Source organism: Portunus trituberculatus, chromosome 27 (genome assembly GCF_017591435.1).
Source record: "Portunus trituberculatus isolate SZX2019 chromosome 27, ASM1759143v1, whole genome shotgun sequence".
Taxonomy (NCBI): Eukaryota; Metazoa; Arthropoda; class Malacostraca; order Decapoda; family Portunidae; genus Portunus; species Portunus trituberculatus.
In genome coordinates this window covers 12,047,622-12,073,613 of record NC_059281.1, presented here as the reverse complement: position 1 = coordinate 12,073,613, position 25,992 = coordinate 12,047,622, and the positions used below count along the sequence as shown (strand labels likewise).

The window sequence follows — 25,992 nt, the reverse complement described above, 5'->3', positions numbered from 1 at the left end:
TGGTTATAAGGTTACTGCACATCAGGGAAGGTGCTTGGAATGGCTAAGCTGTATTAGATTATGTTAGGTAAATCAAGGAAAGGTTAGGTGAAATAAGGTCATCTAAGATAATCCAACCCATCTCAATATAGGTGGGCTACCTTATTTTAACTTCATACGATCTTAATAATCACAAGCCAGCAAAGCAACCTTGCAACCTCAAATGGCACAGTACTGACTTAACGTTTAACAGCACACATGACCGTCAGTGAACCTTTACCTTCTCATTCTGTGATGCAACTTCATATACATGATACAGAAATGTTTTTAAATTTAATTCATCTCACATAATACCGATAATAAGTACACTATGCTATGTCACTTCTTGCTGTACTGTACTGTAACCTTTCATTTATCTTCATTAAGCTGAATGGCTACCTGTCCAATGTATGAGTCAATGTGCAATAAAAATTTGGCACAAAATCATGCAAAGATTTTTCCAATTTTCCTAATCAGAAATTCAAGCAAAAATAATAATTTATATCCTAAAGTGTTAGGTTATATGAAAACATTGGTTTCTTATGGCACTCAAGGATTTCAAATGACACACACACACACACACACACACACACACACACACCTATAAAACACACAGTCATCCCATCCACACCAAGGATGAAAAACACTTCCACAACCTCTAATGTTGTTTAATCAGATCACAACGTCAGAAATAGCAGCCTCCGGACACATTAGACAATGCGCAAAACATGAACGATAAATTATTCCAGTTAACCCCCAACACAGGCACTGACATCACGCTCCCTTCATTGAAAAAGATAAACTTGCACACCACAAATGCAAGACACACTAATAATCACCACCAAAACTCTACAATCCCCTTCCCAACATTACAAGACGGAATGCTTTGAAGGGAGTGGCATCAAGACTTTAAATCTTGGTCAAGGGCGCCCTGTTCCTCCCACTCACAAGCATAACAGTTCCCCACAGCCTTCCTCTCCTCACCACACATGTCACTGGCCCTCCCTAGGCACCACATGGCACTGCTAGGCGGGACACTCACTCACGGGGCACCACACTCACTACCCCTGTGTCATTGACTCCCAGTGCCCCTCGGTCTGTCACAGCAACACTGCCTAATGTTTTCCCCGCTTACGGTTTAATTACAGTACAAATCTCGCTCATTTCCAGGGACTAAGCTGGCGGTTGATCCCTCATTCATTGGGCACTGTACATAGGAAATACCTGGTAAAGCAGCGGCGCCAGAAAGGAGTAAGAAGCGGGCGGGAACTGAACGCTATACTTCGCCATGTCTCTCTCACGACTACACACAAACACACATGGCCGTCTGGTGACGTCACCCAGCCCGCCAAAAGTTGCCATTAACTCTACCTAAATACATATAATTTCTCACGTATACCACTAACCTAATTTAAAAGCTACAGAAATGAGTATATGCAGCTTTGTTGCATTGTATCTCATTCACTGTAGCAAGGAAGATGGTATTGAGGAAGGTATGGGAAAAGGTTGAAGCAAAAAACACATGGTGCACTTGACGTCATCACACCGCCCCCAGCATCGCCCCGTGTTGCCATAGTATAATTTTTACCTCATACAACGATCACAGCTACTCATTGAATATGTTTTATATGCAGCCAAGGTAGATTTGTTTATCCTTAACGCCTCTGGTCTCCTTAACAAATACACAGGAAGTAAAAGCAAGGATGTGAGTGGCTAGGTATTGGTTTGTCAAGCAGTGGCACATGGCGAGGCGAGATGAGACTACCAGCTGAACTGATACTCATCTTAATGCTCTCCATTACTATTTTTTACTTGTCAAAACTGTTGGCGATTTGCTGAATGATCTCATGAATTAATTAGCATCTTAAGCATTCATTAAGCACTCACACAGATTAATAAAGACTGTGATAATTATGCAAGAGCTGTCATGATAATTTGCAGCGTGTGAATATTTTTGACACCGGCCTAATTATAAAGATTTCTTTTCATCTAAGTGAACTGACGTAATCCGTGAGTGAAAGAGTTGCTGCTGTGAACCCTTCCTGCAGCAGCCAGCTTGAGTGAGGCTCATTTTTTCTCCTGTGGTGGGGAGCATAATATGTTCAGAACAGTTCCTTGCATTGTCTAAAGTCAGCAGATCACATTACATTGTTCGCTGTGTATTGCATCATTCTCTCTCTCTCTCTCTCTCTCTCTCTCTCTCTCTCTCTCTCTCTCTCTCTCTATATATATATATATATATATATATATATATATATATATATATATATATATATATATATATATATATACATACATATATGTGTGTGTGTGTGTGTGTGTGTGTGTGTGTGTGTGTGTGTGTGTGTGTAATTTCCTTTTTCATTACTGAATCGCTATCGACACAAAATTATTTCTTCTAAACTAAAAGCAAAGCAATAAAGAATATAGAAACTGCTAGATGCCCACATTTTGAAACACATATAGTCTGTTTTCTCATACGGATTACTTTTAAAGGCCATATGTTATTGTTCTCAAGGGATTTTTTTTTTTCTTTTTTCTTTTACATGGTTAATACGGAATCTTTGTTAAACTATAGCTAGCATTCTGAAAGCAGCCTTGAAAACCTCCAGTAACTTCCACTAGAGTCTATTACGTATGACGGCAAAATGTTTGAGAAGGTCCCAGTGGATATGACAAAGGCCACCGCCCTGTATACTCCCTCCACCATCACAGGATCCCGGCCGCCCCACTCTTTGAAACACTGTCCTCTCGTGAGGATTATATGGCCACAGAAATTAATATGCAGGTTCTCACTGATATATATATTTTTTCTTTTTACATTGCCGGTACATAATCCTAGTTAAGTATCATTGAAATCATGAAAGCAATCCTGGAAACCTGCAGTAACTTCCACTACAGCATGTTAAAGTTACAGAAATGTTTCAGGTTTCAGTTTGTGGTATTTCTTACATAACATTAAAGCGTAAGATCAAAGACAAGGAGTACGACACACCCATCCCCAAATAATTATTCAGGCAGTGTCCCGTGGTCATGCATCCCAATTGTTACACCTGAGATGCATGGCTCTTACTCAAACCATCCATATTCAAGTGACCTTGAGCAGCTCTATTCCATTTTCGGACCCTGAAACTACTACTACAGAACGCACGGAGTTATACAAGGCGATTATGTGGCTTATCTTATCAATAGGTACTTCATGTTATAATTTCTATTCATCCAGTTTATACATACATCGGAAAACCTGAGTTGAATAAGATTCTTGAAGTTATAAAAGTCTCGATAACTATTATGCTCAAGTTCATGTTGTCTGTTGCACACCCCACCCAACCGTTCCTTTACTTAAGGAGCTAAATGACAACTGACACACCACACACCGGGACAGTGAGGTCACAATTCCTCGGCTTACATCCCGTCTAGAAATAAAGAAACTCGCCTCGGGGCTTCAACCAAAGACTATATAAATAAACGTTTTATCTATAGTCTTTGCTTCAACGCCGAGGTTCAATCCGAGTGACGAGTCTTCTCTGTTGTGAGACCGACCACTATATTGTGTGTGTGTGCGTGTGTGTGTCCTTTCATACACCGCATACCCTTGTTGTCATCCTTACTCAAGGAGATTAGCAATTAGTTTCATATATGAATATCTTTGCATGACCAGGATCGCGAAGTATCAGCTCAGCTAGCCAAGTGACCAGAATAAGGACTTGTCACTTTACCAATGAGCCTGTGTGTGTGTGTGTGTGTGTGTATTCTATCACATGAAGTATCTCAATTGCAAATGAAATCTATACTATAATATTTGCTATATTACTTTGCATTTCTGCGGATAATGAAAGCTCTCTCTCTCTCTCTCTCTCTCTCTCTCTCTCTCTCTCTCTCTCTCTCTGTGTGTGTGTGTGTGTGTGTGTGTGTTATAATAATAAAAATAAATGAAAACTAAGCGGTTTATGGAAATTGCATACACACACACACACACACACACACACACTCTCTCTCTCTCTCTCTCTCTCTCTGTGTGTGTGTTCTAAAGTCACAGACAACAATAAGAACATTTCCATCAGCAACACCTCTATTATGCAATCAATCAGGTCACTTACCGGCCTAATATTGCACAGGTGTATGGGATCTCACGTGCGCCTCGCTGGACAGAAAAACACATCCTGGCAACACACACAATTATAGCATGCAAAACTCCCAGCATTCCCAGGATTCTACGGACACACTACCTCGCAAATCGGTAAAAACTTCATCTTTACACAAACTTCGTAGAAATCGTGATAAGGGATGGTTGTGGTGGCCGGCATACGTTAAAGTTATTATTAATAGCATCATACATCAGGGAGAAGGTGATGCCAAGGTCACCGAAGCTGTGGAATTTAATTTAATTGTAATTTCCTTCAATCTCAAAGCATGGATCAGAGTTAGATACACACTTATATATAAGTTACGAACAAGAGACACAGATTAGGAAGTAAAGACATAAATAAGTTTGGTACTAGAGTTGATAAACAAAGATTCCTTTTCCACTTTTAATCCTGAATGACCGGTGGGTAGGAAATTATCAATCCTAGTTATCCAAACTCACGTCTGTTTATAAGTACTCATGTTACGTTTCATAGGTCGAGTGTCACCGCCTCTTCTCAATGTCACACAGTTCACCAAGAGTTGGGCAGTGCAGCAACACCTATTTACCTTCACTTGTGGCGTTAATCAGGCACAGGGGACCAGGTAACCACAGGGGGCGAGGTGATGCTTGTGGCGACTCAAGCAAACTTGTCTTACTTCATTCCAGAGAGAGTCAGTCACATTAGTCCCCTTGCAGGTAAAGAAAGAGTGGTACTAGTGCCGTGTGCAGTGTAGCCAGGACTAATATAGCTATTAGTGTGTGTATTGTAGGAAGTACTATTAGTGTTAATCTCCTTTATAGCATCCAATAGTGAAATCATTGCTCATATATAGGAACTAACTGCGCTATATTGCTAAGGCAGATCATAAAGTTGCACTAGAGTAGCAAAGTAGTAAATCTAGTGTTAATCTCCGCAGCATCCAGGAATGAAATGATCTCCCATATAGTTACTAATCATTCATTGTGTAAGGTTGATCATGAGGTATAATAGAGTGCTTGTATAATATATTAATAGCTGGAGATACTAGTGTTGAATTGGGTAACTTAATTTGTCTCTCCTTTTAGCATCCAAGAGTGAAATCATCTCCCATATATAGGAACTAACAATGTTCACTAAATAATGTATAAGGTGGATCATAGTGTGGCAGTAAAGTGTTAGTTGTGGTGATAGGAAGTACTAGTCATTCTTCTCAGCAGCATCTAGGCATGGAATCATCTCCCATGTATACTTAAGAGCCTCCACTCACTCATCTTGACTATAAATCAGTACCTCTTTTAACCATGATCTAAGTTCTGTCCATTTTCACAACAGATTCAAATATTCATTCTTTCTCACAGTATCCAGGAGTGGAATCATCACCCATCTCGTATATCAACCCCATTCTCAGCATATTTGAAATTAAGATTAGTTGTCACTACATCACCATTCCTCATAAAGATTCCTATTCTTTTACTAACATGTTCAAATTCATGTCCTGCAGTATCAACATCCAGGAATTCAGTAATTTTATGAAGTCCCAAGTAAATATAAATCTCTTTTATCTGATCCAGTTTATTACCTTTTGTCTAATTCACATCTAAAGGAATTATAAGATACTGCCATTTAAGAATTTCTCCGTCTTTAGTTGTGTTATGCTTTGTACGAGACTTAGATATTTGAAGTGGAGATAGTTGGTTTGTCCAGATGACATGCTGCGTGCACACTGCCACTGATCTACTTGATTTATTTATTACAACTAGTTACAACTGTTGTCATGGTGACAAAATAATTCTGAGATTGTCTATTCATTGGAAACACAGCTTTGCCATATAAGGTGTTTTGAGTATGGAGAAAGTCATGTTTTTAGCATGGAGTGAATAATGTCAAGATTATTTAGTAAGAGCAGTCTTCATCTTGACAGAATAGTTGTGAGTTCTTATTAATATTCCAGTTGTCAACCAATGTGTTACATCATCATAGCCTTGAGTGATAAGGATAAATGTAAGCACCAACATGTTTTGAAGGGCCTTGAGCAATAGGAAGAGAAGAGACATAACACATAGACTGGTGATTTGTTATAACGTTTTTGTTAGATGGCTGTTGTACTATTCCATGTCCTTAAAGCACATCTGACACCTAAATAGTGAGAGAGAGAGAGAGAGAGAGAGAGAGAGAGAGAGAGAGAGAGAGAGAGAGAGAAAGGGTAGTTGAGGAAAATATTCACTTGTTATCTGAGTGGATGATATCTTGAAATACCTTATATCAATACCTGCTATGCTGCTTTTTCTTCCAGGAGATCAGTAAAAACACTTGTTCTTGTAGGTCCTTTGCAGCGTCTCAGTTCACAATGTCGAAGCCAAAAGTATTAGTGACGAGGGCGGACATCCCTCAGAAGGCCTTCACCATGCTGGAGGAGAAGTAAGGTCACCATGATTGTACTGAAACCTCTATAGTAATTAGCAATAACAAATAATCCATAAGTATATCAACAAGTCTGTAAAAAGTGCACCAATTGGCTTCCTGAGTTGATGAGATTGCTAGACAGGCGACATGGAAATGCTTACTACAGACAGGTGGTTGTGGTTGCAGGTGTGAGGTGGACGTGTGGAAGATGCCATCACCCATCCCTCGTGAGGAGCTGCTGAAGAGGATTCCAGGGAAGGATGCCCTGTACTGCCTACTGACAGAGAAGATTGACAAGGAGGTGTTGGATGCTGCAGGTAAAGATGCAGTGTAATGTTGTCATGTTGCTCACAGTTGTAGTTGTAGTGTACAGAATTTAAGTCATGCTTATGGTTTCTTGTCTACATCTTTATTCTTATTATCTTAAAATTGTCATGTGTGTCTCATATCACAGGTAGATAAAATGGCTTTATATTGGTTTAAACTGTACAGCTGTTGTCCTTTACCCATCAGATTTTTTAATATGTACATACACCACATGTGCATGACCGGCTGTATACATTACATCACATAAACAAGAAGGTAAAGTGTCCATGTAGTATATATAAAGTAAACAATACCTATCATCACATAAGCAAGCAAATAGGGTTCCCAGCATTTATAGTCATTTGCATTCCCTTCCACCAGGACCAAGCTTAAAAGTGATTGGCACCATGTCCGTTGGCTATGACCACCTCAGCATGGATGAGATCAAGAAGCGCAACATTATGGTAAAAACTACATATGAGCCTCTTGTTGCTATTCCTCAAGCTGTAACACTGGAATGGTTTATGTTGCTCATATTCTGTTCTGTGGCTTTGTAGTGGTCTGGATGAGATTAATAATGAATCCTGTGCCTTCAAAAGTTCTGGCAATGAATTAAGTAAACTACAAAGTTATAAAAATTAATGAGAGGTCATAGATGGAAAGAAAAGTACGTATTGAAGTGATAGGAATGTGCCACTTTTTTGCAATTCAAGTTAATGAAAGCCTTAAATTCTCAGGTTGGCTTCACCCCTGGCGTGCTCACTGATGCCACTGCAGAGCTGACGGTCACATTGCTGCTTGCCACTACACGACGCTTGTTTGAGGCACATGGTGAATTGCTCAAGTAAGCTGATCACATTCTCTGCCCATCACAGCTTAAAATAGCATGGCATGTGTGGCCAGTTCAGAGATACAATGAGGTGCAGAACAGATGCTTGCTGACTTAAAGATTATATAGATTGATGACTTGCATGGAGAGATTGAATGCATTTTTAATATGCAAATCTTATAACATGTTTTCTTTCTATTGTCAATACAAATTAAATAAAATGTTTGGTAATGTAAATTCCATATTTCTTAGTGGTGGATGGGCTAAGTGCGCCTGGTCTCCACTTTGGATGACTGGCCAGGGTCTCAAGGGCTCCACTGTGGGAATATTTGGCCTGGGCAGGATAGGTCAGGGTGTGGTGCAGCGCTTGCAAGGCTTCAGTGTCCACAAGTTTATATACTCAGGTCGTAATCCCAGGAAGGAAGGTTAGTGATGCTTGTTTCTTGTCACTGTCAGCAAGTCAGGAATTTTACCTGCTCAGAATGAAATTATTAGGATGATACTAGTTGTTTTCAGTACATATTTACCCATCAGTTAAGTCTTGACAACAAACATATTAAAAATGTCATTTCTAATGAGCATTAGTAGAAAGTAAATTAGTATCAGTCCTTTTGAACTGAATGTTAGCTTTGTGTGCATCACTGACACCTGCCTGAGCTAACTGAATTGATCTGGTGCTTAGGGGAGGAACTCGGGGCTGAGTTTGTCTCCTTTGACGAGTTGCTGCGGCAGTCAGACTTCCTACTGGTGACGTGTGCCCTCAACAAGGAGACGCAGGGAATATTTGATGAAGCAGCTTTTGCCAAAATGAAGAACACTGCTGTAATTATCAACACTTCCCGAGGAGGTAAGAAGGAAATATTATTTGTTAGCAGGAATACAAAATCATCTTTTGTGCTTTCATAAAGAGTGGAATATGTAGACTGATGAATAGGTAGAAACATTGGCTATTGACATTGTTAAGACATTTGATTTGTTAGTATTTTTAAATTCATCAGGTGAAATCTGGAAATTTAACAGTTTATAAAAGGATGAAAATACTTTTAGGTGTAATCAACCAAGAGGCTCTGGTCAAGGCACTGAAGACCAACCAGATCCGGGCAGCAGGACTGGACGTTATGACCCCAGAGCCTCTGCCACCTAACCATGAGCTCACCACCCTCCCCAACTGCAGTAAGTCAGAACACAAGAGCAAAAAAGTGCATTGTATGAAATGAAAGAATGGTCAATATCCTTAGCCTCATTCCTTCTTTCAGAGGTGAAGGTTCTAATTCCCAGAGACCCCAACTTTTAAAGGCTTTGCTGTTATGACTATCTAACCATCTTCCTTTCCTACCTCCTTGCAGCGCTGATACCACACATTGGGAGTGCAGAGACATCAACAAGGGAGGACATGGCAACTCTCACTGCAGCTAACATTATTGCTGGCCTTGAGGGGAAGCCCTTGCCTGCCCGCCTCTGTTGACCATCCACTACTCTAAGTCTTTGAGGAAGTTTAAGAGGACCTCATCCCAGTGATACTTTTAAGGTGAATTATAACATGAGAGTCCTTGATACTGAGTATAGCTGTCAAATCTCCTGCTGGCTCTAGATGTCAATGTTTATGATCTGAAGCTTTATTTACAACACAAGACTAGGTCACAATAATATCTGAACAATATAGAAATGATTTTCAACTATACCAAGGCAAGTGCACACTGTCAGAAAGGGTCATAATAGTCAACATAGGACATACAAAAATATTCTTTATTGGCAACAATGTCAGCAAAACTTATTACTAAGAGTGTTTTGTCCATGTTTGTACCATTAATCAGACACTGCTAGAAAGATAATTTTGACAAAAATTTTTTACCTGAAGTCATTTGAATGAAGGAATAAATGTAGTGACAAATTTGAAGGAGTGAAACAGGCATGGTGAAGAATTAATGAATTTTGCTGTAAGTCCCTTGGAATAATTGTAAAGAGAATTGGTTGTACATTATAGAATTTTATACATAAAGAACAATTTTCATAAATTATCATGTTGCCTGAGAGAACTTAATTATATATTATGTTATACCCACAAGAGGTAACACTGCATCATTGTTCAGTAAGTAAATTATGTATATACCAGCAGTCTTTAATTCCTAGGCCAATAAACTTATGATTTATGTATTTCAGGTATAATGCAACCCTTACAAGTTTATTTATTATTATGTACAAACAAAAAGTGCAAGGGAGAGAAGTAAAATCATCAATCTACTTGAAATAATAACAACTCATAAAATTTAATTATCAGGAATTTTACTGTTAAGAAAAAAATGATCTTTCAAAGTGTAATATTGTCTCTTAAAGCTAAGTTCTGATATAAAGTTTTCACTGTATTATAAAATATAAGAACAATAAAATATAACAACTATTCTCAACAATATTATATAAAAGTCAAACAACCTCACACAAAATAATCACAGATGTTTCTTGATGGTGCCAACAGTAATACTCATCAAGATTCATTCTAAGATGCACCATCCTCTATGAAAGGAGGATGATAGCTAGTCTTTATAACTGCCATTTAGCAGCTGCACACTTTGGAAAACCTTATCAATTATTAGTAAGTGGCTATGAGTTAATGTGAGCTAATGCCCTCTGGCTTGTAGCTTAATCCAAGAAGATACCATGTCTGATGAGGCCAAATACTTGTGCTGCACTAATTAGAGAGGCACCACAGCCAGCTGCTTCATGTCTAGGTACCTGCTGAGCTGCACCTGCATGTACAGATTGGTGGTTGTTGGTCCTTCACTTCAATCTGCTTTTATACATTCACACACACACACACACACACACACACACACACACACACACACACACACACACACACACACACACACACACACACACACACTATACATTCACCACATCTTTGTTAGTGGTATGAACATGGATATGGATGTGAATGAATTTTATGTTACATGTAGTTATGAATGTTTATTATATGTGCAGATGTGAATTTAAAGAATTACATGGATACATACATGATACACTATTCAGTTTAATCAAATCTCTCACACCCATAAACATGCATGCTTGGTAATGGACTGGTGTCACAAACTTCATGTGAATACATGTATAAGCAACCTGATCAACCACAGCAATCTAAATGAAAATCTCAAATTCTACAGTTCAATACAAGGAAATTTTATAGCACCGAAGAGTTAGTTTGACACAAATTCCTAAATATGGCACAGTTATTAAGCATAGATTCTGGTAATATACACGGCACATGAATGCAAACCTTACCTCTTTGAGTCCATTACTCACACTCTTGAATCAATGTGTCCAGTTTGGTCTGTGTGAGGGTTTCCTCCACCAGGCTCCTCTCAAGCACATTTTCCCCTCCAACCCACACCTGCAGTCCTTGCTGGTCCACCTCCACACAGTCACACGTGACTCCCTCCAGACACTGCTGACTAGCTTTGAGGGCATAGAGGTAGCCGCCACCCCCAGCCCCAGCCAGGGACATCCCATGGCAGTGGTCTTCCAAGGAAACCATCAGCTTTGTCACCTGAAGAACATTTTGTAATAATCATTTGCATGAAATGTAGAGCAAAACTGAATTATTGGAAAAGTAAAGATCCCTATCATGGCTGTTGAGTATCATTTATTATTGTAAATAAATATTTCTAAACAAGACTGATATATCTACCACATAGCTTTTGAACTCAAATGACTTGAAAAGAACATAACAAAAATTAAGTACGCATACTATATAGTGTAAAGAATTGCATAAAACAGGCAGGAGGGGCAAACTGCCTTCCTAACTCACCATGCCTGGCTCACAACCAGATGCAACCATTTTCTTAAGCCTCCAGTAGTTACTGATGCAAGACCCTAGGCCTTGAAGGTTACTGTTCAGCATAGTCCCAGCCGCCTGTAGTGCCAGAAGCCGCAGTTCAGAGAAACACTTTGTCACAGTGTGGTCACAGGCATACCAGTTACGGATCACAGTCTGCAGGAGGTTTCTTGCCAGACGGACCTGTAATCATTGATGGAGTGGTATCGCTGAGGTGACGAATGGAAAATCTATGGGCCCCAACATTTACTTAAATCTCAGATTTCTAATATAGATACTATATGTGTAATATCACCTTGCTTGTTTTGCCAACTGAAATATTTTCCAAATTGTATACAATTAGTATATATTCATAAAATGCACACTGCATGTATGTACCTTGCCAGTGTAGATTAGCAGAAGCTGACTATTGAGAGCCTCCAGGCATGAAGAGGAAAGGGGGATCTGGTATGTGGTCACAGAAAGAGGTGTTCCCCTGTGACTAACACCTAGTTTTGCTCCTCCAATTAGTCCACCAACCTGGCAACAGGAAATATTTTGTACTAAACATAAACTTAATGCAGCTATTCAACTCTTGAATAAGACTTGGCCTAAGCAAAAAAATTAGATTATCTCATGAAATTTTATACACTTCCAAAATATAAGAAGTAAATATGTTCTGTGTCATGTGATCTATTATAACAGATCTTCAGTAAAAATCAATATACATGTATAGAAAACAGACCCACCTGGTCCTGCCACCCACCACCTGTTGTGAGCCACTGCTCCACACAGAGAGTGGCATGCACCAGGTGGGAGGGTGCTGGGGGAGGGTGGCCCAGCAGCACCACCAGGGCTGCCAGCAGTGTTCCTGCCAGCAGACTGCTACCCCCAAGGCCTGACCCCTGTGGCAAATTGGACCACACCTCCACTTCAACGCCACCTCCATACCTTTACCAGGAGGGAAGTGATTTTTAGAAGTAATACAAAACAGTTCTTTTCTTCTTGAAGTTTGCACTCATAGGCATTACTAAAATAAGTATATCCTTTACTATTATCAATCTGACATTTCAAGAAGTTTGTTGCTTCAGTCAACAACTAATAACATGAAAGTACTTGGTTAAAACAGGGTCGAATTCATCTACATATGAGGTATCCTGCAGTACCATATACTGACTTGTTCTGGGCACACCTGAATGTAGAATATTTCATATAATCATGACAAGGAAGCTATAAGAGCACATTAACAGAGACAAGCAACAATTTATGTCTCACTTCTCTTTGAGCTGTGATGCCAGGGAGTCAGGGTGTGAGAGGTCCACCAGTCGTGAGTACAACAGCACAGCCTTCACTAGGGCACCGGGGGAGACAGGGTTGTCATAGTCCCTCAGGTGGTCCAGCTCGCTCCAGGTGAGCCGCACGTCACCGCCTGAGCAGTCTCGGAGAACACAGACCACTTGCAGCTCAGGAATGAACCGTGCCCGTGCTCCAATGGGCTTCTTCTTGTTGACCTGCACAGAGGAATAAAGAAAAAGCAATGAGATAGGAAGAGACAAAATTATTGATCACTCACAAATGAGAAGAAAAATAAACAAAGAGATATTTTCCATCCTAACTTGCTGGGATGTAACATGTACTTACTTTGATGGCAATATTAAGTACTGCTCCTCCTTGTTCATAGCAAATAGGTGGTGTGTCCGTCCAACCTCCAGCCAGGTCCAGGCGAGCAGGAGAGTGAGCCTCCACCCACACTCCAACACTCACAACATGCCGCAGCTCAGGGCTCACCCACATGGGGCTCACATGCACATCTGCTGTCTCCACCTGACAGAAACATGAAAGAGAACACTTCATGATACTACTCCCAGTGTGAAGCAAATTTATGAGAGCAGTCATGGCATAATTGTTTAGTACTTCCATTTCAATAAAGGTAAATAGATTGTGCTTCGTTAATTTGGGGAGTATACATTCAACAGTCTCCCTCACCTGCTGGCTAATGACTATCTGTGAGGCTCTCTCATAATGCCTGGCAGCTCGGATCAAGTTCTCAGGCTGCTCAGAGCTGATCCAGTCCTCACACACACCCAGCATTTGCTGCACTGCTTCCTTCTGATGCCCTTTCTGGTGAACAAATATTTAAGTAATAAAATAGAATAAAATCTTATGTTATATCTATCTATGTATATATCAGGGTACATCCTCTCACTCTGTCCTAAGCAATTCACACCAGGTCCTATCCTGCTTCACCTTGAGTTCCACAAGAGCACTCCTCCACAGTGGGTTGCCGGCTGGTCCACTCCTTAGGCCACCTTTCCCCTGGGCAAGGCATCCCAGCAGGTCTGCCATGTTAGAGAAAAGGCGAGAGGTGGAGAGTCGAGGTATGTGCAGCAGCGTGTGCAGCGTATGGAGCACCTGCTTGACGGGTGCCAGGCCTCCTGTAAGCAAGATATCAGGATTCTTAGGTGAGGCATTTAATGACACAAATGACTACAAACATTTAGGTTATTTCTTTTTCTTCAGTTAAGTCAATTTGTAAATAAATTCCTTTTTCTGTTCACATGCATTACATAACTTTCAATGAATTTCTTATTAGCAGAAAATATTGGAGATGAAATATATTTTCATGAGCTTCTTATGAAACTCCTTTACTTCAATCCTATTCATAACTTTGAAAAAAGATGAAGCATATATTCTTACTTTTCACAAAGTACTGGAACAAAGGAATAAGAGACATTCCTCCCAAGTCATCAGCTGTTTTAACTAAATATTGCTTGAAAGACTCCAAGAAAATCATCTCTTGTGTTGAGATAACTTTCTTCACATTACAGCTGAACATAGCATCAGCTAGTGACACTCTGGGAGAGGCTCTCCACTGTGCTAGCTGTGACTTCCAGTCTTCTTGCTGACTGTCACCACAAGCAGCACTAATTAAAGCTGAAATTATACTAATTTGTTCAGCAATTGGCAATCCAGGAAGAAATATTTTTGCAGATAAAAGATCTTGAACTTTGCATGAATTTTCCCATAAATCTTCTTTTTGTATTCTTGTTCTGGATAGAAAGACAGACCAGTTGATGTTGAATACTGTTGCTGTGGCCTCTTCATGGTGCTGTGCTGGGTGATCCGTCCAGCCGTGGCAGGTCACCACACTATGCTGTGCCAAGGCATACTGTTGCCACACACACCCTCCAGGCATCTTGAGGGAAGCACCACACTCCTTTAGCCACAGTCCATTCAATACAGATGGACCAACTAAGGTTAGAGAAATGTCCTTACCAATCCATGAGTCAAAGATGTAAGCTTTCTCCCCACAAGTTGTAATATTCCCTTCCAGCATGGTATTGACAGTGACAGTGTTTCCTGAGTTGGCTTCACATCTCTCATGATATAAAATACTGCTGGAAGGAAGCAAGGACAAAAGAGAGTCCTTATATGGAAGATTCATTCCGAGGTAGTGATGCTTCACCTTTCCTCCAAGTGAATAAACAAGAACATTGAAACCCTGTAGTTGCTTCCATATCTGCAGTCTGAAAGATAAGGCAGGAGAGCATTTAAAGCACTAGCAGGTATTGTCATAACAAGAAAAGAAGGTATTCAAATCATTAGTAAGCATATTTATTTACCACTATCAACCTATCTCTATAGCATGCTGGTGGAAAGGAAGTCTCCTGCACTATTTACAACTTCTCTTATGACTGATGTTCCAAGGTCTTAGTCATCAAACAATCACCTTGCTGAACGTGACTCCTGCTGAAAGAGTGGAGAGTAACTGGCAGCCTGGGCGTAGGTGGCGCCACACTGGCCACTCACGTACTCCTCATGACTCACATCAGAGCACAAGGGTAACAGCAGGTCAAAGTACAGTGATACCTTAAGAGAGAGAGAGGAACAGGTATCTTTTAATATCTCCTCAATAGGTGTTCTACCTATAAAAGACTCTCACATAGAGATTTGATCTAATACAAAGGAATCTAATAGCTATACAATGAACATGACACCAGTATATTTCAACCCATCTGTAAGGTGTATGGGCAAGCTGTGTTCTTCCCAATCACAAAGAGAGAGACCTGCAAGGAGGGTATACCACTGTCCATGCCATAGTAGGTGCACCGGTCAAGGGGAGGCATGGTGTGCAGCCCCAGCAGTGTCTCTGTGAGTGGGGGACTCAGGTACACTGCCCCTGATATCACACTGGCACTCCCCTCCCTGAACGTCTTCTCTGGAATGACAGAAATCACAAGCTGTACACAAGACATCACTATCAGCATATGTTATGAATTTTTTGTAGGTAAATGTAGTTCTATTTGCAATCTACTCTCTCACCTAGAGTGAAGGTTTCAGGCTCTGAGAAAAAATATCAGAAGCACTGGTTATCAATTCTTAGTTAAACTTAATAAACAAGGAATGAAGAAAAGTCACTGTAAGTCAAGATAATTATGATTTCAACACTATTACTACAAATGCAAATATTATTTCACTAAATAAGGAAATATTGAAGCATACTAACTCAAGTCTCCCATTGGCATTCTGTAGACCATTTTGTTGATATACTGGTCATCCCTACTCAGCACCACCCCATGCTGAGTGGCCACGTCGAGGGCGTCTGCACAGTGCACACCAGTGCCCCACATGAGGCCCAGGGGAAGGAGTGGGGCAGCCCATCACAGATGTGGAGGGCAGGAAAGTGTCCAGGGAAGTGACCCAAACACCACAGGCAGTATTTTCACTCAACTGGAAGAGGTGTCCCTCCTTTCAGTTCTTGAAATAAATAAGTATACTGGGTGCAATGATGATGTTGATGAAGCACTGTTAAAGTCAAGGAACATCCAGTGTTCACACCTTGGTGGCTGCCCACAGTGTGTGCTGTAGGAGTGTCGGGGGCGTGATTTGTAAATGAGGTGGCACACAAGTCAGCTGGGGGTCCAAGCGGAGGAGAGCAGCTCCACCAGGACAGTGGGCCAGCATGCGGCGAGGTGCACCACCAAGATGCGGCTGTGGTGGACCAGCTCACTGTTGATCTGAGTGTTATAAAATTCATATTATAAATAAATGCTGAGGGAATACAATTTGTTATAAAAAGTTACCAGAATGTCTGACATACATGTCAGGGTAGGACTCACAGTGGTGTGTTGGTGCTGTGCTGACAACCTCTCTATGGCCACAAGCACGGCATTAATTGTGGCTCCCCCACTGCCGACACCAAGTCCTGGCCTTCCTTCCTGTGGGCTGCTGGGCTGGCTGGGGTCTGCCACCACCACCAGTAGGTCATGGTCTGGCAACAGACCCCCAGTGGACAGTCTGTGACATTCTGTTGGGATATATCTGTTACTGATAGAAGAAGATAATAGTTTTGTGTTATTATAAGGATCAGTATGCGGGGTGAGTCTAGCAGGTGCTGGGCAATTATTCCTTAGTAAAGTGAGCAGTTTTGTTCTCTGCATGCACTGACTCACCTTCCTCAACCCCTCCCCTCAGATTCTCCGAGGCGCAGGTCACCACAATAGCAGTCCATCGCTGGCTTGAGTCTTCTGCACAGGACATTCTGATAATTGAAAAAGCACACATCATGAAGGACAATTTACACAGTTTCATGTATTTAACTCCACAATGAACCAATGCAGCTGACAAGCTTCACACAAACTGAATTTTAAGAACATAAAATCATGGCTACACTTAAAAATATGATTAATATCAGTGATTGCATCAGAAAATTGTTTTAGAAAAAACAACATGTATTATTTAACAAAGACTTATAAGATAATACCCAATACATGTTGATATTAAAAGTGAGTTAGGTTAAACTTTTGAAATGAATCAGCACTCTGTCTGTATTGAAGCTGATTTTAAGTCCTACATACACTAACTTTGGCATTCTTCTTCTTCTTCTTCTTGGGGATTTGTTGGGGCCGTGCAGGCTGTGTGTCACAACCTCTAGTGCGCCAAAGATGCACTATGCGGTAGTGATGTGTTCAGGCTATATGTGGTGGAGCTAATTTGTTTTCTGTAGAACAGTCCTGGTGAGGTTGAGAGTCTTGAAAGCCTGAGTGGTATTTGTGCAGCCACCCAGGAGGTCACTCCGTGTTGGCCTGTGAGTGAATAGCAGACAGTGAGTGGAGGAGGGCCACACGGTGAGTGGTGACAAGGGCAGTGCAGGAGCAGGTGTTCTGGGGTGTCAGGATGTGTAGGGCACCAGGAACAGTGGGGAGAGTCAGTCATGCAGTCTGCCTGTGCAGGTGGGCATTGAGGCGGGTGTGGCCAATCCTCAGTCTGGTGACTGCTGTGTCAAGTACCCAATTGGGGGAGTAGGTCCACCAGTGGTGTCTTGTGTCCTGTCTAATGTGTCCCAGTGTGGTGTGCTGTAAAGCGTCAGTCAATGTGTCCCAGTGTCGCCTGCAGGAACTTTGGCATTACCATAGTACAGACCTAACTTTACACACACACACACACACACCTACGATAGGAATTCATGAGCAGATAAGATATAGTAACAAATATGCCCAAAAAATACTACTATACTATTAACTTTACCTAGAAACTCCCTTAACCCAATAGACCAAATTAAAATTACTGATTACAATTCCTCCACGTCACACTTATTATCTTATCAAGTTAGGTACAGTGCACAGCAACGTGAAGAAATGTTGCAAACAATGACACGATCCTTAATATTATTTTAAGATAGTGACCTCATAATATGAGGTCACTATCTGTCCCTGAGTATATATTATATACTCAGGGACAGAGAGGTACAATGAGAGGTTACTATAAAAGTAGTAGTAGTAGTAGTGGTGCACTGGTGTTGGTACAGTTGGATTGCGGAAGTTTTGCTTGGTAACAGCCCTTCCTGATGTATTGCTTGTGGTTTTGTTGTGGGGTCATCGTATTTATGTTCCTGCCTGTTTTATTTCCAACATTCCTTTTTTCCAATACTTGTATAGTGTTTGTAGGTGACACGTACCGTTGGCGTGGCGGCAGTCTTGGCATGGGGACGGTGGCGGTGTTGTTGTACTTGTTGACACGCGGTGGAGGCAGCCAGAGGAGTGAGGAGTGTACCTACCCCTTGGAACACAGTGTGGTGGTAAGTGTTGCTTGCTTGTTGGGTACGGTACTGAACATTCATCACATGTAGAGGTTGTCATTAGTAAGCAATTTATGGCAACATTTTTGTTCCTGAGATATGATGGTTTGGGTAATGGCTCAGTATAACTCCGCCTACTTTTTTTTTCGATTATTTGTTATTTTTTTTAACTCTTTCACCATAATCATCATGAGTTTTCTTACCCTTCACATCATATAGAGCTTCTTACTCTGACTAATTTTAATCATATTTATAGTGCTAACAACAATTTTTAAAAATATAAAATTTTCTTGGGGAGAAAGGAGCTAGCACCTTGACACACCTGCATGTGTTGTGAACAGGTGGACACTGAGGAGTGAGGAACCTGTTAGGTGTTTTCGGTGGTGTGTGTGTGTGTGTTGTTAGATTATTGCTGCTGTAGTAGACGGTCACTGTTCTTCCCCTAAAACTATCAACAGTGGTGTTCCACAGGGTTCTGTCCTATCACCCACTCTCTTTCTATTATTCATCAATGATCTCCTAAATCTGACTCAATGCCCTATCCACTCCTATGCTGATGATACCACCTTGCATTATTCAACAGCGTTCAACAGACGCCCAACCCAACAACAATTAAATGACTCAAGGCGAGATGCTATAGGACGCCTAACTTCTGATCTTTCACTTGTTTCTGATTGGGGCAGAGAAAACCTGGTTTTGTTCAATGCCTCAAAACTCAATTTCTACAACTATCTACTCGACATAACCTTCCAGACAACTATCCTCTCTTCTTCAATAACACTCAACTTCCCTCTCCTCTACATTAAACACACTCGGTCTATCCTTCACTAAAAATCTAAACTGGAAATTTCACATCTCTACTCTTGCTAAATCAGCTTCCAAGAAGTTAGGTGTCCTGTGGCGTCTTCGTCCATTTTCTCTCCCTCCCAGCTGCTTGCTCTGTACAGGGCCTTATCCGCCCGTGTATGGAGTATGGCTCTCATGTCTGGGGATCCACACACAGCTTTACTAAACAAGGTGGAATCTAAAGCTTTTCGTCTTATCAACTCTTCTCCTCTAACTGACTGTCTTGATTCTTTAAGTCACCGCCGCAATGTTGCATCTTTATCTGTCTTCTACCGCTGTTTTCATGCTGTCTGCTCTTCTGAACTTGCTAACTGCATGCCTTCCCCTCCTGCGGCCTCGCTGCACAAGACTCTCTACTTCTTCTCATCCCTATTCTGTCCATCTTCCTAATGCAAGAGTTAACCAGTATCTTCACTCCTTCATTCCCTACACTGGTAAACTCTGGAACTCTCTACCTGTGTCTGTATTTCCACCTGCCTATGACTTAAACTCTTTCAAAAGAGGAGTGTCAAGACACCTCTTACGTTAACTGGACCCTCCTTTTAGATTTTTTTGTTTTTTCTCTTTCTCCTACTTTCCTCTTAACAGGGCCTGGCAACCAGCGGGATTTTTTTTTTTCCAACACTTTGTTTTCCCTTGGCCAGTGCCCTTGTAATGTAAAAAAAAAAAAAAAAAAAAAAAAAAAAATTTGTGTACACGCGAAATCAGTCATGGTGATTGGCTCTTTTATTTGAAAAAGCAGCCACTGTCTATAATAAATAATGCAGAATAAATCTAGCCAATCACTGAACACTTTGTGGAGAGAAGCGACTTGTTGATTTGAAATTTTGAATCAGTCTATGGAAGATGTCTGCTCTGGTATGCCGCTGCCTCGATTATTTTCATTGTATTGCCAGATTTTATGAAGAGAAATAGGGTAACAACTTCACATTAAGTTCTTAGTGTTGCCATTCAAGTTTGGCTAGTTTGTTTTGGTTAGATCAGAGTAATGGGGCTTGATAAAGTTAATTTATTCTATGGAGGATATCTCGGAGTGTGTCATAACATAACATATAACATAAATAATAGGATAACAAAGGGCCACCAGGGCCCATCTAGGTTATCCTGTATCAGTCGCACAGCGACCTCGTCATCAGTACTTAAAGATACACTTACAAGTACACAATACATTATATACTAATTCTAAATATTTGGCCCATTAACAGGGCTAAGTCCTGCAGCGAAATCCTCTACAATTTGTGGTCCCCATACATGGGGATCATGTCTTATTTAACTATAGTAAATTTCTTATAAAAACTATCATGCAGTGCTATACATAATTATAAATCTAATAAATTTAAGTGCTTATCTAATCTGTTTTTAAACATTGTCAAACTAGTGCTATTTACAACCGTCTCTGGCAATGCATTCCAGAAGTCTACCACTCTATGACTAAAGAAATATTTTCTTATATCTAACCTGCAGCCTTGCTTTCTAATCTTCCTGCCATGATTTCTAGTCCTATTTTCCTCCTCTAAGGTAAAGAAAGATCTCACATCTATGTAGTTTGTATCTGAGAACATTTTAAATAACTCTATCATATCCCTCTTATACATCTCCTCTCAAATGAAAACATGTTTAATTCCTTTAATCTATCTCTATACTCCAGGCGCTTTAATGCTGGTATCATCCTAGTTGCTCTTCTCTGAACTGCTTCTAACATGTTGATATCCTGCCTATAGTGGGGTGACCAGGCCTGTATGCAATACTCTAAATGGGGCCTAACATAGGAATTATATAAGCTACGCACCACTTCCTTACTTTTATAACTAACATTTCTATTTATAAAACCCAGGATCCTATTTGCCCTATTTCTTGCTTCTAAACATTGCTTTGAAAATTTCATAGTCCTGTCTATCACTACTCCTAAATCCTTTCCTTCCTCTACTGCCTCTAGCCAACATCCCTCCATCTCATAGTTAAAGTTTGTGTTGTCTTTACCTAAATGCATAACCTGACACTTTTAGAATTAAACTCCATCTGCCACCTGTCTGCCCATGCTATCAGCCTGTCCAGGTCTCGTTGTATTCTGTAATTGTCCTTTTCACCCTGTACTGCACATGCTATCTTAGTATCATCTGCAAACTTTGATACTTTGCTACTAATTCCTATATCTAAATCGTTAATGTACACCAAGAAAAGAAGAGGTCCTAGCACTGATCCTTGGGGTACCCCACTAACCACTTCCTTCCACTCAGACATTGCCCCATTTAATACTACTCTCTGTTTCCTATCAGAAAGCCATTCACTAATCCAATCAACTAACCTACCCCTATCCCATGTAGTCTCAATTTGTACACTAGCCTCCTATGCGGTACCTTATCAAACGCCTTGCTAAAATCTAGATATATAACATCTATGCTATTTCCATCATCTAACTCCTTGGTAATATATTCTAAGATATCGAGCAAATTTGTAAGACAGGACCTCCCTGATCTAAAGCCATGTTGGGTATCTCTAATTAATCTATTCTCATTTAAATGCTCCCAAATACTACCCTTAATGATTTTCTCTAGTATCTTACATACTATACTAGTTAAACTGATCGGTCTATAATTATTCGCATCATCCTTCCTACCTTTTTAAATATTGGAGTAACATTAGCTAACTTCCAGTCACCTCAACTATGTTATATTAGCCAGGTTAGCTAGGTTAAGTTAGGTCAAAAGTTAGGGTTAGTTAGTTTGAATTAAATAGATAAGTTTGATTAGGTTGGTGTGGCCAGCGGTGACCAGCAATGGCGGGGAATACTCTCCACAGCAGTAACAGTTAAAATTTTTAGACTGTTCTGTGTTACTTTGTGATGATAAAACTATTTTTCTCTGGTATATTTCAGTATATTTTGTATTGATATTTTTTGTTTTCATTGCAATACAGTACTTTCAGAGGGGATGGACTGTGTTTTTTTGGGAAGGGGGAAGTATAAAAGTAACGATTTGTAATGGAAACAAAATACAGATTTATTCAAAACAGGTAAAAAATTACCAGAAAAAAATAGTTTTGTTTACAAGGGAGAGTATGGTGAAAAAGAAAAAATTTACCAATTATATCCTTCCACATGTCTACAAAACCTATTGTATACATATCATACGATAGTGGTGGAAGAATGCCACTAACCTTCTTGATGCTACAGGGGACTACAGGGGACTTGGGATCTCTCCTAAGCCAGGGTTTTTTTTTCATCCATCCCCAAGCGGTATTTATAGGAAAAGAAAATTTTCACACCATGTTGAAATCTTTCTGACCTCCATCACCATCACAGATTTACTGGAAGAAGGAGGTGAAATCAGCCTGTATTTCAAAAGATCGTGAGGATGGCACAGCATGCTTGTGAACTGAGCTTCCTCTCACGTTCTGATGGATCTGCATTATATTCAATTGGTGAGTTTTTATTGAATTTATGTATATTATGTATGATAGTTTAAGCCTTTCTTCTTAACAATGGCTCTAAGGCACAATCTTTTTTATAATTCACTGAATTTTGAAATCTATTTTAATTATGTTTCTGAAACAAGGCTAAAGATCTCATGCCTTTATGTACATTTTACATGAAATGGTGACAATATTATTGTTAGGGTCATAATGGCCAGCTCCTGTAGCTTCATTTTGTGGGTATGCAGTATCAACATGACCCTGCACTATCTCAGCAATGAATAAAAACTCTTGTCATGTTGATACCGAATTTGTTGTATAGCACTAATTATAGTCTGAAACTCCTCCTCAGGCTTGAATGTAGCCTTGGCATCAGTGAACGGCCCTGGTGATGTCAAGGTGTCTAATCGTCTGTATAATCGCTCACACCTGGAGGTCTGCTATAGTCCCTCTACTGGTCACTCCAGTAAGTACTGGGTGTTGTGTCAGTTTCTGTGATGGAGTAAAGATAACCTGAACTGTAACCATTGGTCACCACCATTACCTCATCAATGCCTTTGATACTATACTCTTTATGAGGGGATCTGTAAAAAGATAGCCTTAGTAGAAATGTCTATATCTTATATATGTATACCAATGACTCTGGAAACTGCTGCTTTCTCTACTCCCACAATAGGAAAAAGGACTGACTCTCTATTTACCACTCCTCAGAATTTCATGTGTACTGTTTTTTGTTTTTTTATATAATGTTATGGCTTATATTGCCTGTAGGTATACTTGAAGAGTACATGTGGGAAGCGTTGTTCAGCTTCTACCCGTTAGTGGTGCAGGCAGTTTTATTTATAGTGGTACCCATATTAGGTGCCATATTACCACCCAAGTGCATCTTTGGTGTAACCACCTAGAACCTGGGTATCATGGTGACATGTAGGTAACTTCAAACCACTCAACAAATGGCATATCTTCAAAGTGGTATGTGGTGGGATTTGAACCTACGTGTAGATGTCTGCCCGATCCCACTACGCCACCACCTCCCTTCTGTACTCTCCCTTTCTATGATTATGTTAGATCAGTGTAGTCTGTCTTATCAGTTTTTGAACTCTGTAATTCACCCAACATCATATGTCATACTTCTTTTTTGTACAACATAATAAGTATAATTTCCTTTAAAAGTATAGTAAATAATATACTTATGAAGAATATATTGTATTATGGCCTTCTGTACACTTATGTCTTGTGTGTTTCAGTGATCAGAGAGCGTGCGCTTGAGTCTGTCATCATGCGCACTGTGGAGCAAGCAATCCTGGTTCACCTCCACCCAAGGACAGCCATCAATATCACCATACAAGAGATGCAATCAGATGGCTTGGTAAGGGATTAGCAAAAAGGGAAAGGAAGAGGGAGATTAGTCTGGTCTACATTATATAGAGAACATTTCCTTGAATTGCACTCACACACACACACACACACACACACACACACACACACACACACACACACACACACACACACACACACACACACACACACACACACACACACACACACACACACACACACACACACACACACACACACATATTTGACAAATTTCTGCTGGATGAAGTCAGAAATGAGGTCAGCCAAAAGTAAATATCTTTAATTGGCCAAAACTGAGATAATTTTTTGTCAAGTAAATAACTGATATACATCTTTATTAGAAATTTGACTTTTTAACTTTTTGTTATGAAACTTCTCATTAAGTTGATGGATGTGGAAAGGAAGTGATGTGCATACTAGTTTAAATAATAAGCTCTCTGTCTGTGTCAGGCGCTGTCAGCCAGTGTGAATGCAGCTTGTATGGCCCTGCTAGATGCTGGAATACAAATGAAGACAACTTTTGCTGCAGTTACCTGTTGCATCACTCCATCTGGCACCGTCATCATTGATCCTACCGAGGCTGAAATACAGGTATGTGTGAGGAGCATGCTTTCCTGCTCCTTCAGTTTGAATAAATGAGCAGTGGTACTTAATTGTTAATTGGATGTTTTGAGATATATTGTCAAACGTACCATATATTTTGCCGGATAAGACAACTTTCAGATAACACGACACCCAAACTGCCAAACCATCTGTGGTGAAGTTTGTGTCAGTGAGCACCAGACAACTGAGATGGTGATGTGTTGTACATATCAGTACAATGAATGAAATACCTTGAATGTATTATCAGTAATAAGATACCATAATCTTCAAGCATAAAATTGAACCCAAAATAAAATTCCCACCTGATGTTTTATGATTAAAAGCAGCCCAAGAGCCTTAGGTCATGGCCCACTTACTTCATTACCCAATACTTTCCTGTGACAGGAGAGTGTAGCTGAGGCAACCTTTGTGTTTGAAAGTAGTGGTGAAGCCAGTGTGTTGACAGCCCACCAGGATGGTCGCCTCAGCTATGAAGACTTTAAGAAGTGCCTCCATCATTGTCAGGTTGCCTCCAAAGATGTGTTTGCTTTCTATCGCAGGATGACAGAGAAAAAGTACCAAAATGAAATAGAGAGCTGAATGTATGGGGTTGTGGGTAGGGAAAAGGGACAAAATGTTGCTGTATTAAACAAGAATGTGTGAGTTTGGTGAGTGGAAAGCATCACAGTGCTGCTCATTATGAGGTGATGTAGTTGTTTGGATATTCATTGATGTAATCGATATGTATTTTTTCTAACAAAGTAATTAAATGCAATTCAGACATTTTAGTGAAAGGAGCAGTAGATGTCTCTCTGATTGTTGTTCATGTCACAAAGCTGAATGTTTTCATTTTACATTCACCTTATTTGCATTTCCTTTAATTTATTGTTGACTGTAATTTTCTTCCTGTGTAAACGTGTGATGAGAGCATCATTTATCCATTCAGGTGTGTGAATGAGACAACAAATTAAGTAAAACTTTTTATACAATAAATAGTAACATAGAATACATGTGTTTTCATAATAATAGTAATAATAAACGGTACTCTTTTAACATCAGGAGCTTGATATTCCTTAATGCTTGTAGGCAAGATCACGTGGAAAAAAAGACAAAAAAAAACTTTGGAAATTAAAAAAGGTGAGGATGAAAAAAGAGCAGCTAATTATTTACACCTATGGACATACTAATTACAGCTTTGCCTTCCTTCATGTTATACTCATTTTGCTCTTAATTAGGGCAGCAG

At 40.1% G+C, this 25,992-nt stretch overlaps 4 protein-coding genes across 7 annotated transcripts; 2 read left to right on the top strand and 2 right to left on the bottom strand.

Moving 5' to 3' along the window:
* The first annotated feature begins 4,558 nt into the window (after nt 1–4,558).
* Nucleotides 4,559–10,065, top strand: LOC123509885 (glyoxylate reductase/hydroxypyruvate reductase-like). 4 transcript variants are annotated; one of them, XM_045264480.1, is made up of 9 exons: nt 4,559–4,749; nt 6,450–6,545; nt 6,717–6,847; nt 7,218–7,300; nt 7,574–7,680; nt 7,918–8,090; nt 8,348–8,512; nt 8,713–8,838; nt 9,012–10,065. In XM_045264480.1, the coding sequence occupies exons 1-9, from the start codon at nt 4,625–4,627 to the stop codon at nt 9,128–9,130; spliced, it is 1,125 nt and encodes a 374-aa protein (XP_045120415.1). In that variant the 5' UTR covers nt 4,559–4,624; the 3' UTR covers nt 9,131–10,065. The 4 variants fall into 4 exon arrangements, with proteins under 4 accessions (XP_045120415.1, XP_045120416.1, XP_045120417.1 ...); XM_045264481.1 differs by having other exon boundaries at nt 4,604–4,843; XM_045264482.1 differs by having other exon boundaries at nt 4,604–4,843; nt 6,421–6,545.
* LOC123509882 (L-fucose kinase-like) lies at nt 9,391–17,478 on the bottom strand. Its single transcript, XM_045264476.1, is given in 20 exon segments — nt 9,391–10,409; nt 10,942–11,206; nt 11,468–11,677; nt 11,873–12,013; nt 12,223–12,424; nt 12,749–12,984; nt 13,115–13,297; nt 13,460–13,594; nt 13,721–13,908; nt 14,171–15,000; nt 15,204–15,343; nt 15,541–15,692; nt 15,981–16,070; nt 16,073–16,112; nt 16,115–16,204; nt 16,313–16,443; nt 16,446–16,491; nt 16,594–16,781; nt 16,927–17,015; nt 17,338–17,478. Coding segments are annotated over 19 exon segments (3,351 nt in total). The 5' UTR covers nt 17,346–17,478; the 3' UTR covers nt 9,391–10,409; nt 10,942–10,954.
* Nucleotides 17,363–18,745, bottom strand: LOC123509887. Its single transcript, XM_045264485.1, has 2 exons — nt 18,432–18,745; nt 17,363–17,559 (listed from the first exon to the last, which is right to left on the bottom strand). The coding sequence occupies exons 1-2, from the start codon at nt 18,610–18,612 to the stop codon at nt 17,405–17,407; spliced, it is 336 nt and encodes a 111-aa protein (XP_045120420.1). The 5' UTR covers nt 18,613–18,745; the 3' UTR covers nt 17,363–17,404.
* LOC123509886 (exosome complex component RRP46-like) lies at nt 18,421–25,755 on the top strand. The gene is made up of 6 exons (XM_045264484.1): nt 18,421–18,551; nt 22,699–22,817; nt 23,161–23,274; nt 24,056–24,177; nt 24,618–24,758; nt 25,155–25,755. Exons 2-6 carry the CDS (start codon nt 22,751–22,753, stop codon nt 25,347–25,349), a joined length of 639 nt encoding a protein of 212 aa, XP_045120419.1. The 5' UTR covers nt 18,421–18,551; nt 22,699–22,750; the 3' UTR covers nt 25,350–25,755.
* Nucleotides 25,756–25,992: the final 237 nt, after the last annotated feature.